The 17,471-nt window shown below is 31.4% G+C and overlaps 2 protein-coding genes across 2 annotated transcripts; one reads left to right on the top strand and one right to left on the bottom strand.

Moving 5' to 3' along the window:
• The first annotated feature begins 1,906 nt into the window (after positions 1-1,906).
• On the top strand, positions 1,907-10,513 carry LOC134252787 (tyrosine-protein kinase SRK2-like). The gene is made up of 11 exons (XM_062735308.1): positions 1,907-2,019; positions 4,073-4,242; positions 4,474-4,573; positions 4,918-5,022; positions 5,169-5,260; positions 5,670-5,828; positions 5,929-6,075; positions 6,345-6,604; positions 8,093-8,246; positions 8,764-8,895; positions 9,106-10,513. The coding sequence occupies exons 2-11, from the start codon at positions 4,095-4,097 to the stop codon at positions 9,324-9,326; spliced, it is 1,518 nt and encodes a 505-aa protein (XP_062591292.1). The 5' UTR covers positions 1,907-2,019; positions 4,073-4,094; the 3' UTR covers positions 9,327-10,513.
• A 218-nt stretch (positions 10,514-10,731) lies between these two features.
• LOC134252788 (deoxyribonuclease TATDN1-like) lies at positions 10,732-17,297 on the bottom strand. Its single transcript, XM_062735309.1, has 12 exons — positions 17,202-17,297; positions 17,012-17,032; positions 15,057-15,101; positions 14,866-14,915; positions 14,714-14,777; positions 14,136-14,279; positions 13,493-13,535; positions 13,252-13,378; positions 12,196-12,272; positions 11,983-12,053; positions 11,311-11,443; positions 10,732-10,930 (listed from the first exon to the last, which is right to left on the bottom strand). The coding sequence occupies exons 1-12, from the start codon at positions 17,245-17,247 to the stop codon at positions 10,831-10,833; spliced, it is 921 nt and encodes a 306-aa protein (XP_062591293.1). The 5' UTR covers positions 17,248-17,297; the 3' UTR covers positions 10,732-10,830.
• Positions 17,298-17,471: the final 174 nt, after the last annotated feature.

Genomic DNA, 17,471 nt, shown 5'->3' with positions numbered 1-17,471 from the left:
AATTCTTGTGAAAATTTGTGATAAGATCTATACCAGCAAACCGAAAAATTACATAAAATAAACTTTTTTTTAAAAATCTACCCTACATTCTATATATATAAAAATATAGAGTGGGGTTGAAATGTTTTTATATAATGTTAGTTTAAGTAAATTTTTTGAATTGATAGGATAGATTATATCACAAATGTGTCATCCATATATAATTCTTGTGAAAAAAGTCTAAAAGACCACGGGGTCTATATTGGGGGGGGGGGGGGGAGTGTTCCAGCTAGTCCTCAAGCACCTACAAGTGGATCTACTACGTTCAATTCTCAATTCATTTTTAGTTTGAAAAATGTACAGCATTTTCCTAAATTATTTCTTGACAATTGCCAATTGGAATATGTTACGGAACACAAACATCTTGGGATACTTCTGTCGTCTAACTTAGGATGGTCTGATCATATTGACACCATTATAAAGAAAGCATACAAAAAATTGGGGCTTCTTAAAAAATTAAAATTTACTGTGTCGAGAGATATTCTGTCCCGAATGTATATATCTTTTATTAGACCACAACTTGAATATGCTGTTGAAGTTTGGTCTGGATGCACAAAAACAGACATTGAGAATCTTGAAAAAGTACAACTACATGCTGCAAGAATAGTTACTGGGCTTACAATTATTGCTTCAAGAAATTCATTATATTTGGAAACAGGCTGGGAACCACTGGAATATAGAAGAAATAGGGCAAAACTAATAACAATGTATAAAATGCACAATAATTTAGTCCCTATTTATTTGCAAAACTTAGTACCTGATACAAGAGGCAATATTTCAGGATACATTACCCGGAATTCTTTAAATTATTCTTTGCCAAAATATAGATTAGAACTCTACAATAAATCATTTATTCCCGATACCGTTAGAAAGTGGAATTCCCTTAGTCTAAAAACAAGAGAGGCAACTTCTATTAAAATTTTCAAAAACTATCTTCAAAATAGTAATGTAAAATCTCAGAAATATTTTTCTTATGGAAAAAGGTTTTTGAACATAACTCATACAAGATTAAGACACAATTGTATTTTAAAGTCTGATTTATATCGCTGTAACCTAATTACCAGTCCTAATTGTTCTTGTGGACTACTAGAAGATACATATCATCTGTTTTTTGTTTGTAAACATTATGTAAAAGCAAGAAATTCCTTAATGAATAAGCTATTGTCATTAAATTATTTACATATTATAGATGTACATTTAATACTATGGGGCGATGATTCTTTAACTTTCGAACAAAATGCTGAACTTTTTAAGACTATTCAAACTTTCTTAAATGAATGTGGTCGTTTTTCAAAATAAGTTTTTTCTCAACATCTCAAATTATTTTTGTATATTTAAAGAATTTATTCCTGTTTATTGCTACAATGTATACAATGTATATAGTAGACCATATGTATATATGTTTGTTTTACTTTAGCAATTTTACAAAATGTTATATTAGGAGAGGACTATCTAAGTTACAGAACTTGTGTCCGATCCTTTTGACTTTGTCAATAAAATATGTTCAATTCAATTCAATTCATGTTCACTTATTCTAAATTAACGCAACACTTTCATATATTCAAAAGATGTTAAAGAATAATTATAGAACTATTTCTCGGTGGTAAAAGTATTCTTTTTAATTAAAAAAAACATGTTTTTTTCCAAAATCTGATTTGAACACTTTCTCGCAAACCTATGTGTCGATAAAATTCGTATAATGAATGTGATCATCTTTCTTAAAAACAATTACACTAAAATCCTTTGTTATGAAAGCCATAAATAACTTTTTAACACTGATTTTAAAATGTTATTTATATATTTAGTGCTATTCTGAATAAGTCGAATCAGTTATTGAACATTTTAATTAAATCTCGCGAGACTTGAACGCGACATTACGTGGTCTCAGAAATATACCTTCCGGATAGAATTCCGACTTCCTTGTCATCAAAGAAGTGTTTTTTGGTCAAAAAATGGACAACTTTCCTGGATGATTAACTGGTAAAGTTATTTAATGGTAATAACAATTTATGGATCTTAATTTATATATCAAATCCATAATGAAATCCGATATTGGTGCCCGTCGCAAGTGCTACAGGCGTGTCTTTCCCATTTTATCAACTGATTTCCGTAAACAATACACATTTCAGGACACAAAGTTATTATTTAATAATGATTAAAGTGATCAAGTGAGTAATGTGTAGATATGATAGACTAAATTATATACTACTACACCGGGTATAGAATGTTATGATTATTCTGATTATGCCCTTCAGGTAACTGAATACCTTAATTCATCATAATGACCAATTTCTTAAATGGGATATACACTTATACAGTTACAGTGCAATGATTGAAGAAAATTTACTTGCAATAACATTGTACATCTGTATTGAAGTATTAGACGAAGAATAATTTTAAAAGTTTTTTCAAAGTATTTCTTTTAGCTAGTGTTGTCACGATGATCGATTTATAATCGATGATCGGTCGGAAAGGCTGTTGATTTTAGACAATCGATTGGAGATTTTAACAATCGATTAATCTGTATTTTTCAGCACATATCTTTTTTTTTTTTTTTTTTTTTTTTTTACAGTTTTCTCACTTTTATTTCAAGAACAGGCTCTTGTTATCAAAATATATATCTTTCAAGAGTTGTCCTTTACTATTTTAAATTTCATGTGCTTAAAATCTGTTTAAAATAAATCAAAAGATTATGTTATTTGTATTTCTAAACTGAAGAAACTAAACTACTTGTATAAATAAAATATATTAGTTTTCAGTATTTGGGGGAATTCACCTGTCATTTCATACGGAATCACAAGGAATTTGCAATATTAAATGTCTTATAACAGTTTAAAAAAATTAATTCCATACACATTTTAGATGATCATGCGAATTAAAACCTGATCTGTCAATGCTTACTTTTCCCAGGCCAATTAAGTAATTCCTAATCATGCAAAAAATCTGTATTACTGAAATCGTTAATCAAACTGCATTTATACTTTTTTTAGAATTTCGATCTGTACAATGCACCTTTACTTACATTATATAACAATGAAATTCTATATTTTGTAAAATCTTAATGCCTATTTTATGCAAAGGGTTACCGATTCGATTATTGGCCGATGATCAGTCGGTTAGGGTCAACCGATGCTACCAATTAATCGATTCTGAGTTTCAACCGATTTGACAACACTAATTTCTTTATCACTTCAGTTTATGACAGCAATTAAGACATTGAATTTGATTCTTAGAAATTGTTGTCCCATTCCCAGTTCAAGTTTACCCCATCACCTGTTCACCACAAGTGGAACCCCCCCCCCCTACGGTTTTCCTCAAAAAGAAAGCATAATGAATGTTTATATTTCCATCTTCCCCAGATTTTAATGAAAAATTTATTATTGTTAAAGAATTGCATTTTTGCTGTTGTTCATAATTTTATAGCTGAGTACTGTAGATTCATATCTACATAGTTGTATTTTGATATACTTATAAGCATGATAAATATACATTTCTATTTAAAAACTCAATTTCCAACGTATGCATTTGTTATCCTTGGCCCCATTTTATGCAAGAACTTATGACTAAGACCCAAAACTTAAGTTGATTGTAAAATTTTGCAAAATTAACGATTGAATTTAAAATTGCTATCATGAAAATATCTTTCTACATTCCTTCTTTTAAGAAGTTTAAATCGTTTTCAATTAAATGCAGGTAAGAAAGTTTTAAGCAGAATAACATTTTGTCTTAGTCTTAAGTTCTTTTATAGAACAGGCCCCTGGTTATATTTGTTTTCATTCCTATCAATGAAATAATGCATAACCAATGCATACTAGTTATAGCTATCATAACTCATAGTAAATGGTAACCATATTTTATCAAAGATAAAAAAAAATAAAATTCTTTTCAATAGTATTAAGTGCCTCTTCCATGGCACAGTCCAAATACACATATGCCTTAGATTACAATCAAATGTCAATATACAGGTGGATGCTGTTGCAAGTTCAGGATTTAAACTGTTTATATGTAATTTAATAATTGTGTTTTATTTCAGACAGCTTGTTTGATGCTCAAATATGGGTCAGTGTTTTAGCAAACCAAATGAAAAGAAGACCCCGCCTGGTGCGACTGAATTGACTGCACCAGGGATTGTATCACCCTCAACTATCAATGTCAATATCAACAGTCCTGAGAGGCCTCTTCCCCCACCGCCAGCCAAATCAGGTAATTATTACCAGAACATTATATGAAAAGTATTGCCAAAATACATGACATAAAAGTGAGCTTTAAAAAAAAACGTGCTGTAGTATTCTTGGTACATGAACATTTTAATTCTCCCTTTTATTTGCAAATTACATCAAGAAAAGTTATTTGTAATCAAAATATGTTTAACAAGAACTAAGATAAGAATTGGTATTACTTTTTAGTGCATAATAGGTTTTACCTTCTTTGCAGAAAACTCCTTAGTTGTCAGGGCTTTGTATGACTTTGATGCCATAAACGAAGATGACTTGTCTTTCAAAAAGGGAGATCGCATGGAGGTGGAGGAGTCCAGGTACATATGTTCATATATATATTGACTATGATCATTGACTCTAAATACATTGCAACTTGGTCATTTATATATATTTATATATTAAAAAATTATATCGTTAAAAAAAGTTAAATTGATTATTGTGCATTTATGTATGTTGAAATGCCTTTCGGGGCCCTTGATTGGTAAATAAGATATCTTGTATCTTGTACAACCAGTTAAAGTGAAATCACTAGAAGTAGGTGTTGACACTTGAAAACCTGGCACTTGGTTATATTAGTGTGTTTTACAGTACTATGTATGTAAAATATTGTGTATTTCTTTTTGTTAAGTTTTACATCATGTGTACTTTTTCTCATTCATAGTCAAAACTGTGATTGGTGGATGGCTCGTCACCTGGCCACAGGGCAGACTGGATACATTCCCAGTAATTACATATCTAAAGACGACGACACTCCACAAACTCAGGAGTAAGTTCCAGTGTTTTAAATACATCTAAAACCTTAAATCTCTTAAAGCATATAGAATTTATTCCTATTTCACTCTATTTAATACAGTATCATGAAACACTGTAGAAATGTTCCAAGTTTTTGTGATTGATTTGTTGTTTTTACAGCTGGTGGTATAATGTAGACCGTAAGGAGTCGGACAAACAATTAATGTTGCCAGGCAACAAAGTAGGAACCTTCTTAGTCCGAGAGGCGGCCGGTAAGTTTATTAAGGATACCTTACTTATCTAGCGGTAAAAATTGGAATTGTGAAAATATCAAGGAAAAAAATATTTATGACCATTGGACAGATGTAATTTGTAAAAGGCAAGACTCAAAAATTTATTTTAAAAATTATGTCATGCAGAAAATCAGGAAACATTAAATGAAAAATATTGTAGAGATCAGGAGTGTTTGATCACAGATAATTTACTTGAGTTTACTTTTTCTGTCCATTTCTTGTACTTATAGATTAAGAAGTAAATTAATTAAATTTTTATTTTATCATATTTTTTGGTCCAATTCCTTTAAAAAGAATACTTAAAATTATATATGCTAAAAAATATGTTTTGTAAAATAATAAAAAAAACAATAACTGTCTAATTCACTACCTACATATTGTATTTCAGATAAAGCCTCTTACGTGTTGTCTATACGTGACCACGACCCTAAAACGAACGATGCCTGTGTAAAACACTATAGAATTAGAAAGATGGACAACGGAGGATTTTATATCAGTCCACGACGAACATTCCCCAGCATGATCAAACTCATCGACCACTATCAGAGTAATGTCTTTTGATAGAAATATAATTATTTATAAAATATTTATAGTGCCTCTATATAAGTCTAGGTTTTTAATGAAACAATTCTATTTTTTAACAACAGATGTAGGAGATGGTCTTTGTTGCCAGTTAACAGAGCCTTGTCCCAAAGTTAGGCCGACAGTTCAGTTCCGTGAATTAGAAGTAGCACGAGAGTCCGTCAAACTGATGAAGAAGCTGGGTAGTGGGTGCTTTGGAGACGTTCATGCTGGTACTTTATTTATTAGAATATTCATTAGGAAATTTAAATATTCATTATACCTAATCAATGACTTAGGTGATGAGATCCGTTTCTAATGAATGAATACAAAATTATGTTTACTGTATATACATGAACATGAATATACATGTAAGTAGGTGATTTTAGTTTTTTTCCAGTATTTTACATGATAGGCATTATCAACAGATACAATTTTGAGTAATTGTCGATATACTTACCAGTATAGATGGTTAGACTGAAGAAATTTTATTTTAATCAAGGTAAATGGAGAAACACGGTAGATGTTGCTGTGAAGACCCTGAAGCCAGGGGCAATGTCTGCTGAGGACTTCCTACAGGAAGCTAAACTGATGCACAAATTACGGCACCGTAAACTTGTACAGCTGTTGGCAGTGTGTACAACTACTGAACCTATCCTTATCATCACCGAGCTGATGGTCAACGGGGCTCTCCTGGATTATCTCCGCAAGGACGAGGGGAGGTCACTCAAGTTTGTCGTCTTAGTGGACATGGCATCACAGGTAACGTATCATTTTTTTATGTACTGCATAAATATGAGGCATTTTTGTATATGTTCTAACTGTATGTTCCCCATTCACGGGGTCACATTATGACTCTTTAAAAAAAATTCTTGCTCACAAAACAGAGAATTGCATTTGATTTGTGACTTACTTTGCTTGCTTAATAATGTCAGCAAAATATTGGTTTGGAAGGTGTTAATTGATTCCTATAAAAATTAATGTTTATTTTTATGCATTGTTACAACGCGAAATGTAATAACAACGCGAAATGTAATAAACCCGTTATTATTTTGACGAAATATTTAATCAAGAATGTAATAACGCAAAATGTAATGACACGATTTTTAGATTATTACATTTTGGGTTATTACATTTTGTGTTGATCTTGACGCAAAATGTAATAACGTGCTTTTTCCTTGTTACATTTTGCGTTATTTTATTTTTGCACTGAAGACAACGCAAAATGTAATAACACAATATGTAATAAACAAAATATAATAATTATTTTTTTGATTGCGTTTAACAAAAAAGATCATGAAATTGATTCAAATTGATTTTTGATAGTCTTATTTAATTTCCAACCAATAACACATATCTGATTCCAAAGATTGACCATAAGTTCATTTAAATGTTAACAAATTAGAAGTTTCTGTGTGTGTCACGCAAGGAGGTGCAGGGATGGGGTGAAATGTTTACTTCGTATGTTTATTATTACATTGCTGTGGACATGCAAATTACAATCCATTTTATTATAAGATGGAAAGAAAGAGAGAAAAAGAATTTTGTTTTTGCTTGTCTGCAATGCTGGAGATTTGCATGGAACAGTATGGAATCATTATTGTCAATAAACCCCTCCCCGCTATATTTACTCCTGACAGTACAAATGAATAGTTTTTTTAAGATTCATTGCATTTGTCTAAAAAAAGGGGGAAAGCACTTTGGACAATACCCTCAACAAACCTGCCCACAGATGTACATTTCTAATTTGCAACACCTATAATTTGAATACATTTATTAAACTGATTTTAAATACATGTAGCTAATTAAATCAATAAATGATAAAATTTATTAATTGTAAGAAACTGCATATATCTTTTTTCCCCTGTTGTATTATTTTCTTTTGATCGGCCACTACACTATTGAAAATTGTACTCAATCTGGCTGACGAAAAAAATGTAATACATTTTGCGTTCCTGCCTTTTGCTCAATCTTGACGCAAAATGTAATAACGCAAAATGTAATAATCAAAAAATCGTGTTATTACATTTTGCATTGAACGCGACGCAAAATGTTATAATCCCCAAAAGTGTGTTGTTACATTTTGCGTTATTACATTCTGCTTGGAAGGTGTAATTACGCAATATGTAATAATCCAGGTTTATTACATTTTGCGTTGTTATTACATTTCGCGTTGTAACAATGCATCAAAACTTTCCTGAGGGTGAAATTGAGCGTTTGATTTTAATATTTTGAAATTTATGTTAACAGATTGCTGATGGAATGGCCTATTTGGAAAATGAAAATTTTGTCCATCGAGATTTACGAGCTGCCAATATCCTAGTAGGAGAAAACAACGATGTCAAGGTCGCAGACTTTGGTCTGGCTAGGTTGATTCAGGAAGATATATATGAAGCACATGAACGTAAGCCGTTTCTAAAAATAATTCTCTGTTTAATTTTTATGGAAGGCAACATTGTATGTCATAAAAAGTATTTAGTATTTGTAATTGATAAGATATAAATATACTTGCATATTGAATGAAATTTTGAAAGTTGTGTGGGAAAAAAATGCAGAAAATGTTAACGTCTCACAGTTTAAGGATAACGATACACTTTTCTTTAAATTTTCATGTAGTTTTATCAGTCATTGACCCAAAATTTCAAACTACTACTACTGGTACATGTATATTAATGGATATCATTGGGAAATGGATTTAGTCAAGTTTTCATGTAAAGTTGGTCTGGAATTTTGTGTTTTTTGTTAAATTATTCACCCACAGAGCACAAACCATGAGGACAAATTTGAGAAAATATTTGGCATGCTTATTCCACATAGCTAAATTATAGTGTACATTGTAATTTAAAGGTCAAGATGTTAGAGCCCATCATGCTACATGTATATCACACAGTTTCACAATACACTGAATTTTTTTATTTCAGACACAAAATTCCCCATCAAGTGGACATCACCTGAAGCTGCCTTTGACCGTAAATTTAGCATCAAATCTGATGTCTGGTCGTTTGGTGTTCTTCTTTATGAATTAATCACTTTTGGAAGAGTTCCATATCCAGGTATAAATCACACCATTGGTATTTTTCTTGAAATGTCATTATTCCAGTGTTATGTAGTTTTCTTGAAATACAGTATCAGTATTATTCGTTAGGTGAAGACTTTAAAATCTAAGTGTACAAAAAGGTTAAGACCATTGTATTTTTATGGAGGAAAAATTAAAACCTTTTTGAGGGGAGGAAAGGTGACTGAGAAATTTTAAATTTTGACAGGTATGAATGGACATGAAGTTTTGAGCAAGGTGGAGAAGGGATACAGGATGCCTAAACCCACGGGGGGAACTGTACCCTGTCCAGATCCGTATTATGACATCATGCTTCAGTGCTGGAAGAGAAATGCCGATTCCAGGCCTACGTTTGAATATTTACGAGACTTCTTTGACAACTATTTTGTGAGCTCGGAGGGCCAGTATTCTGGCGAGCCAATGGGTTGATGATAAAACAAATCGTATGACTCTCTCTCCTTGGAAATTCCTAGTGATTTCTAATGCAATTTGGATCATTACATTAACTTTATCTCAAAACATTCCAGAATTATTGATTTGTTAGAGGGTTTTTTTCTTATGTCTTCAGAGTAAGTATTTTTCAATTTTTCATTCAATCAGGAAACACACTAAAAAGGCTCAAGTAAAGTTAAATTCATAATCAGATCTCCATTATCAACTATATTTCAGATTCTTTTGAGATATCAAAACAATTGTTATACATGTATCTACAACACTGTGCTTGGTCACAGAACTATTTTTTATACGTATTTTGATATAAAAGTTTTGTACATACAGTTCCTGCAAACAAACTTGTGAAGTCCATTTTTTTGAGTGTTTGAAATGCTGTACAGAAGTAGATTATTTAGATTAGCTATGTTATCACGTTCTGAATCAATTTGTACATAGTACAAGCAAGCCTGTATGAATTGCCACTTATATTTCCCTCATATATTTATTAACTTGTGCCTTATTGCCTTTTTAAAGTCCTTTTGAAAAACTTGAGATTTTTAAAAATAATATCTTCCTTTTACCCCCATTCCTTGTGATAATAAGTTACAACACAATAAGCTTTATTTTGATTTATTATATTATTTTATCAAATTGTATCAAATTGTTCAAGTACAATAATTATTCTTTCCAAAGTAAGTTGATGTTATTTAACATTGATTTTTCTGAGAAATAAAAATGTTTATGAAACCTATCATTGAACAAATTTCTACGCAGAAAATACTACAAGATAATAGTGCTTGATCTCTATGGGTGAAGTAAAACCTCATTAAACCAGGATATACATGTATTTCACTCCATGTCCATCATAAAAATACTTCAGTGAAATGACAATCAAAAGGGCACATTCCCGGTAAATATCCTTTGTCAAACACATTCCACTATCAATTAAATCATGTCTGAAATTATGATTCGTTTCCAATAATATTACGTAGAAGTTTGATTTAATGTATCCAGTCTTTCTGATTTCAACTGAACAAATCTGTATACATTCCTTTTTCAGTGTAAATCTTCTGGAAAATATTTTTATGACAGATGCTTGTGTTGTGAATCATATTCAAGTTATTTTGTACAGATTTTTTAATACATATTGCTACATTATTTTAATAAACTATATGTAAACACTCCATGATTTCTTTTAATTTTTGTGTAGCATACATAGTCTAGAATACATTTGTTTGTAAAACAAGGCAGAGTCTTTACAAATGTGTGCAGTCCAATCATATTCAAGAAAAGATGTGTCATGAAAGTTTGGGTGAGGATGGCATTGGGGTTATTAAGGACTTCATTTACTCCACCCCTGAGGGTCAATTGCAAGTCACAAGAAACCCCAAGAAAACATACATGTATTGCAATGTGTCTTATTAGCCTATTTGTCTGGAAATGGGCTGAACTGAAATATTAATATTGTATACAAGCAGGGATAATATGTATCACATTTTTTTTACTCTGGAAAAAACAGTCTACATGTGTTGTTATACAACTGTTCTGCCAGTTCTCCAATGTCTGTTTGTCTCGCTGCACTCATCACCTCCAAAACTTGTCTAAAACGAAAATAACATTGTAGCGTCTGAAACATCTACATTCTTTTTCTCATATTCACTTACTGTAGAAGTACTTTTTTCTGAGTGGTATTAATTTATGCTATGTACGCTGTCACAAATAATCCGCAGAAGTTTATCCAAGCATACTAATTATTACTTAATATAAATGTAAGGCATATAGTGACAGTCTAGAAAATCCGTGTTATTTTCTACCCGCAGATTAAACAGAAATTGAGATTCCACCGAATTATGACCCTGTGGAATAAAGTACGTCTACAGTATCTGAACAGAATTCACAAACATTTAAAGAATTATTTTTCTGTATTATAAAAAGGTGTGTTAATTAAATGCTTATTGGTTTGACTGAGGTGTTCACTCACATTATGAGTGCAGGTTCATTTCTGCTTTTGACACACATTCCTTTCTCCCATTTTTCCTTTTTCCTTGTTGGGAAAGTGGTTTTGATATGTTTAAATCCAGCATGGGTTGGGCGGATTTCACACCAAGGAGCATCTGTTCAAAGGAAGTGCATGAAAGCATTAAGACATAATTATGTACCCTTCAGCATATGTAAGCTTTTATTTTATCTATACATGTATCACTTTTAGTTTTCAAAAAAAAAGGTTTTGAAAATGCAAGTTTTATTTACGTTCAGGACACAACTTTTGTGAATTTTTTAAATGCACAAAGAGGAAGGATGTAAACTAGAACACTTCCCTCGAGTGACCTTGCATGAACTTGAGTTACACGTTTGTACACAAAGTTTTTTTGTTACTTATTATATAACATTGAATGTTCTGACACACCATATTGTGTATATTATAAAGAACACAAATTCTTTCATTTGGAACACAAATTTAGTGATGAGGCTTTCTCCTTAAAAAGAAATTACTTATTCTAATAATTTAACATTTACTCCACTTGAATACAGAATAGTCTTTATAGTATCCTACTTAAATACTTGAGTTTTTAATTAAGTACTAAGATTTTGGTAAAATAACAAGTCTTGCTTGCAAGACTTTCAACTGAAAAGCTACAAAAACAACACTTACCGGTTTCTATCATTAATCTTTCAGAAGGTATTGAACACATTGCATCTATATTTTCCTGAGTTTTCAAAGAGCTGTCAGAGATAAAAATGAAAGTTTAAATATAGATGTAAAGTTTTCTATCTACATTTGCTGTTTTTGAATTGAAACAGGCAATCTTAAGCATGTTTCCCTAGTCTGCAATATGATGGACTTGATTCTGTGTAACCCACTAACCATCCATTGATTCCTATGTATAAGTCCTGTTCTACAATCTCCCTAGCCTCCGCTACTGTTCCCGTGAAGGAGTGAACCTGTAATGACGTTACAGAGAACATACAATCTATATGATGTGTGGTGAACCAACTACTGAAAAATCACTTTTTACTCATGAGAACTTAATTTTTTTTTTGCATAATTATACAAGACAGTCTGCTAATGAAAGTTAAGTTTCTAACTCATTTACTGTAGACATACTTTTTTCCACAGGTCATAATTCTGCGGAATCTCAATTTCTGTTTAATCCGCAGATTGAAAATTACGCAGATTTCTCAGACTGTCACTACCAGGTATATGCCTTTCATTTATATTAAGTACGCTTAGACAAATTTCCGTGGAAAATTTGAGACCGCGTACATAGCATAAATTAATACCACGCGGAAAAAAAGTACTTCTACTTTATATATATTTATTTATATAGGCTAGATAATTAATAACCAGCATTCAAAAAAAAAATGTTGTACCTCTTATATGCCTATCATGTAAAAATAGGTGTCACAGAAATTTGATCTACAATATTTTTTAGGTCAATTTTTATTTGTGATTTGTCACTTGAGAATCAATTAACAACTATGAATGTTCCCAAATGAGGAAATATTGTACATATTAAATATATAGCTTAATAAATGGTTTGTATCAACAAATATTCACAAGTAGATGCTTTATTCAATAATTCGTTTGCCTTATTTGAGTCTTGTTTTCTGTCTCCCACAAAAGTTTCTTTGTGACTTCTCTTTTAATACATAAACTATTGTAACGGGAGAGGAGAAAAATGCAGCCGACCAGACCAGGATTCAAACCCAGGCCCCCTGAATCTCCGGTCAGGTGCTCTACCAACTGAGCCATCTGGCCACCGGTGATCAAACCCGGCTGACCGCCACACTATTAACCGCTCCTTCTGACATTCTATCTCTGTTACATCTTTGTCACTTCCTTTTCCGTATTACCTTACCACACCTCCCGATATTCTATCTCTGTAATGTCTTTCTGACTTCTCTTTTACTATAGACTTACCACCCCTCCTGACATTTTATCTCGGTTACGTTTGATGATATCTATGAAATCTGTGTGACAGTTGCGACTGTGAAGAAACAAGGGCAGCTTGGTTGTTTCTGCAAGGTCCATCTGTTTCTCAAAATATCTATAAAAATTTTTCAAGTCATGTTTTATTGATTTAAAATAGAATTATACAATGCCTTTAAAAACTGCCTTTATTTATCACAATGGTCTGAAAAAAAGTAAAAATGAATCTTACTTTAGTTGAATTTCTTTTGGGCAGAAATGGAGACGATCATAGTCTGAAATGATTATGAATACTGTTTTAAAATAAATCATTTGTAAATACAAAACATGGTCCGGACATTTGCGGTATTGCTATAAATTCATGATTATGCCAACCACTCCATACATAGTGACTCAGCTAAATTTTGAATTTGCAATTTATGTACATGTACTGTCATCGTCGCAAACCACGACCAAAATGTACGATCCTCTCCCATTCTGGTCGTAGTTGAATGAGAAGAGAATTTCTCGTAGTTCATTAAAATATTGACCAATGCAAGTAAAGTATAGTCGGATAATGAACTTTGATGTGATCTTTCAATATTCAATAGCAGTGTACAAAATATTTCTTGTATACTGCTGATGTAAATTGTTGATTTCAATTGCGATGGAAACAATACTTGTCATTGACTGAATATGACGTCACAATTGCGAGGCATGAATATTCAAGATTGCGACACTTTTTGTGATCAAGCAGCCATGGGTAGGAGAGAGCTATATGCAGACTCCGGACCATGGCTTGAGACAATGATGTACAGTATACAAAACATTTTCCATCATTTTGTTTATAAACCTAACCTGACAGTATTCTTTGAATTCCTTTGTTCGTTACTTACCCAGCCCACACTCTCCTACAGCCACCACTTTGTCTTTGTTTGTGAGCGTCAGATCCAGCAAACTCTGTAGATATTTCTCAGGGTCATTCTTGGTAAACTCCTGGCATCGAGTTGGGTGGCAGCCCACAGTGCAATAAAACATATCTGTAACCAAAAAATAAACCTACATATATTTTCAGACCAGTATTTTACAGATTATTATAAATATTTATTTGAAAGGAAAGAATGCATTTAAAAAATAAATTGATCTTTGTGCTTTTATAATGTGTACCGATAGTATCACATTCCTAAAGAATATTTAGATCGTCTTTGATCCTCATTTTAGCTCTTAAACTCTCTCAACACTGACTAATCAGTTTCAGATTGAAGGTAATGTACAAATTATCATATTCTTGAATCAATTAACCTCCTTTCTGGCTTTCAGTAAAAATATATTAAATATTTCAAAATTTTACATTTGCAATCAAGCATTTTTTTCTGGATTGTTGGAGACAAATGGATCGAGTTACAATATTTAAATGATGAGCTGAAAGACTTTGATATTACCTTTTCATTTATATTTGTTTTGAAATCCTTACCATTTGTCTTAGCAAGTTCTAAAGCCTCTTTACATTCCTCAAGGTAGCCTCCTGTTATCATCATCTGTTTCAACAAATAAATGATTTACATAGACAAGTAGTTAAATAGCAACTTACATGTCCAATATAAGAATTTTACATAATTTTGTTACCTTTGACATACCAACATCTTTGGCTCTTGTCACCACATCATCAAAATCATCTGTAAAGAATTTCAACACTTATTTTATTAAAATCTCTGAGGTTCACAATAATTATGAAATTCAAAATCATTGTATCCATAATTTTCTCCTCGTCATTAGGTATTCAGCATGTAATGCATGATCATGAATATATATCATACCTTGATGTTTTTTGGAATTATGATAGACACCTCTGAACATGGGGTCTGTAATAACAAGTATTTAGAACAATGAAACGTTAATGATCATCTTTTCAAATGTTTTATTGTTAGACATCCTCAAAATGTCAGAAATTCTGAGTTTACTCATGATCCTGTGAGCCCTGACAATCTTCATTTAATGTATATATTATTGTAAAATTTTGTAAATGTTGTATGGCTATTGAGATATTATGTATGGGAGAGGACTATCTAAGTTGCTAGAACTTGTGTCCGATCCCTTTGACATATTGTCAATAAAATATGTTCAAAACAATCTTCATTCTTTTTTTTAAAGGGGGGGGGGGAAGTCTTTCATTCCAAAGCACCAAGTGAATGTTGACTTAAAATGTAAACAGGAAGAAGCAGTTGACACATTAATGCATGTGCTGCACCAGAAGTCTTAAAGTGATTGGTCATTTAGAGATAAAAAAAACAACCAGGAGTTTTAATTTTGGTCGGCCTGTAAAGCACTGAATGAAGTTTGTCATTGATCCCATGGCCACAAGTGGAATCGGGATCTCTGACATTGTGATTTGTGAGGTTGTGAGGATGATAATTATAGTTTTGTGGTAATTATAGAATAGAATAGAATAGAATAGAATAGAATAGAATTTATTACCAATCAGGGCCCATTAGGCATAAACATATAACATATATAATTACATATAAACATAATATTAAAGTAATAGACAGAATACAACATGTGGTGAAGAGCAATTCTTCTATTAAGTATATATATATACTGATATATATGTTGGTGGCAATTTAAGTTTCATATACAGACATACATGATGGTTTGTTGTACAAAAAAAGTGTGCATAAGTATTATTCATGATATACATATATATGTAAATATATACATATCAAAATGCATAAAACTATGTTTGAAACATCAACAGGAGGCAGCAAGAGTCGGTGCTAAAGGATATACAGAATTCCACTTCTGCCTCATGTAGAATAAACAGACATAAAATTTATGGAGATAAACATATATTATATAAATAAATTATACATTGACACATGTGTTAATTAAACTAAACTACAATGGACAGCAAGAGTCAGTGCTGAAGGATAGTATATTGTTATTATACATGTATTAAAGTTATCCACTTCTGTCCAATGTAGAGTATATAATACAACACAAATATCAACAACACCTTTACATAGTGTAGCATAATTATCCAACCAAGGTACTTCAAATGATTTTGAATTTGTCGAACTATACATGACTTATGAATTCACACAATTTGAACAGCACATCAACATCTTCACAGTTCATTAACCATAAAAATTGGTTATTTTTTGACAAGCTATTAAAAAGATGACACCTCATAGATATCATGGATAGTAAATTTATTCTTGATTGACTATGGCATGGACAACTTAAAAGAAAATGTACTTCATCTTCTATCTCTTCTATTTTACAATTGGGGCATATTCTCTCTTCTCTTGGAATACCGTAATGTCTACCTTTTTCAATCATCAGATTGTGAGAAGATATTCTAAATTTTGTTAGAATCTTTCTTTTTTCAAACTTTCTTAAAATTAATAAATAAGGTTCTAGCCCAAAGTTCTGTTTAATTGTGCAATAGGTGTCCAATTTCCCACAATTACTTAATTCTTCCTTCTTTTGATACCATTTTTCAAGAAAAGATGAATTTAGAATGCATTTACAATGATATTTAAATGTTGATGTAGATGATTTCAGATGAGGTGTTAACTGAGGAAGAAGTTGTTTAAACATATCAATAGAACCAAACCATGATAAATTGTTTTTATTGAAATTGGATACCGAGGTAATTATATAAAAGCTTGTCCCGAGATGCAGTTAGATTACTCTAATTAATAAAACACCAGAGAGAGAGAGAGAGAGAGAGAGAGAGAGAGATTATGGTTATTGATATGAAAACACTCACCTGTCAAATTCACACCTATATCTAAATAGATAATTACAAAGGAATTAAATAATAATTTCAAGAATTTTCATACAATGTGAATTCAAATAGAAATTTGAACATTATCTTTCCCTTTTAAAAGATAAAACGATTGATTCGTGCGAATTTCTTTGTTGATACCCTTGACAAAAAGGCTACATGAATTCCTTACCAATAAACTTGTGAAGCGTATTCCTAACATTCCCTGCAAGAGCCATATTAAATATATTTCAAATTTCAATGTTTACAACATGTGTCAAACTCCATTTTTAATGTCGGGATCGAATTTTTCATAGAATATTGAACTCGATGTATATAATCTATTTCAATATTATTTCGTTTATTTCATTTTATAGTCTGTATATTTTTTAAGAATGAATTCATTTATCATTAAATGAACTCTTTTATTTTACAAAGAGTGTAGAAGATGAAAGAAAAAAAA

The sequence above is a fragment of the Saccostrea cucullata genome, unplaced genomic scaffold (genome assembly GCF_032062105.1).
Source record: "Saccostrea cucullata isolate Sc308-1 unplaced genomic scaffold, CSIRO_AGI_Scuc_v1 ctg101, whole genome shotgun sequence".
NCBI lineage: Eukaryota > Metazoa > Mollusca > Bivalvia > Ostreida > Ostreidae > Saccostrea > Saccostrea cuccullata.
Note: the sequence above shows the minus strand (reverse complement) of the source record. Positions and strands in the feature narration are given on the sequence as shown.

Coding starts and splice junctions, on each gene's coding strand:
- LOC134252787 (XM_062735308.1), top strand. CDS start 4,095: ATGGGTCAGTGTTTTAGCAAACCAAATGAAAAGAAGACCCCGCCTGGT. Junction 4,243..4,473: donor CCCACCGCCAGCCAAATCAG/GTAATTATTACC, acceptor CCTTCTTTGCAG/AAAACTCCTTAGTTGTCAGG. Junction 6,605..8,092: donor TAGTGGACATGGCATCACAG/GTAACGTATCAT, acceptor TTATGTTAACAG/ATTGCTGATGGAATGGCCTA.
- LOC134252788 (XM_062735309.1), bottom strand. CDS start 17,247: ATGGCTCTTGCAGGGAATGTTAGGAATACGCTTCACAAGTTTATTG. Junction 17,033..17,201: donor TACGCTTCACAAGTTTATTG/GTAAGGAATTCA, acceptor TTATCTATTTAG/ATATAGGTGTGAATTTGACA. Junction 10,931..11,310: donor AATGAACCTGCACTCATAAT/GTGAGTGAACAC, acceptor TTTTCGTTTTAG/ACAAGTTTTGGAGGTGATGA.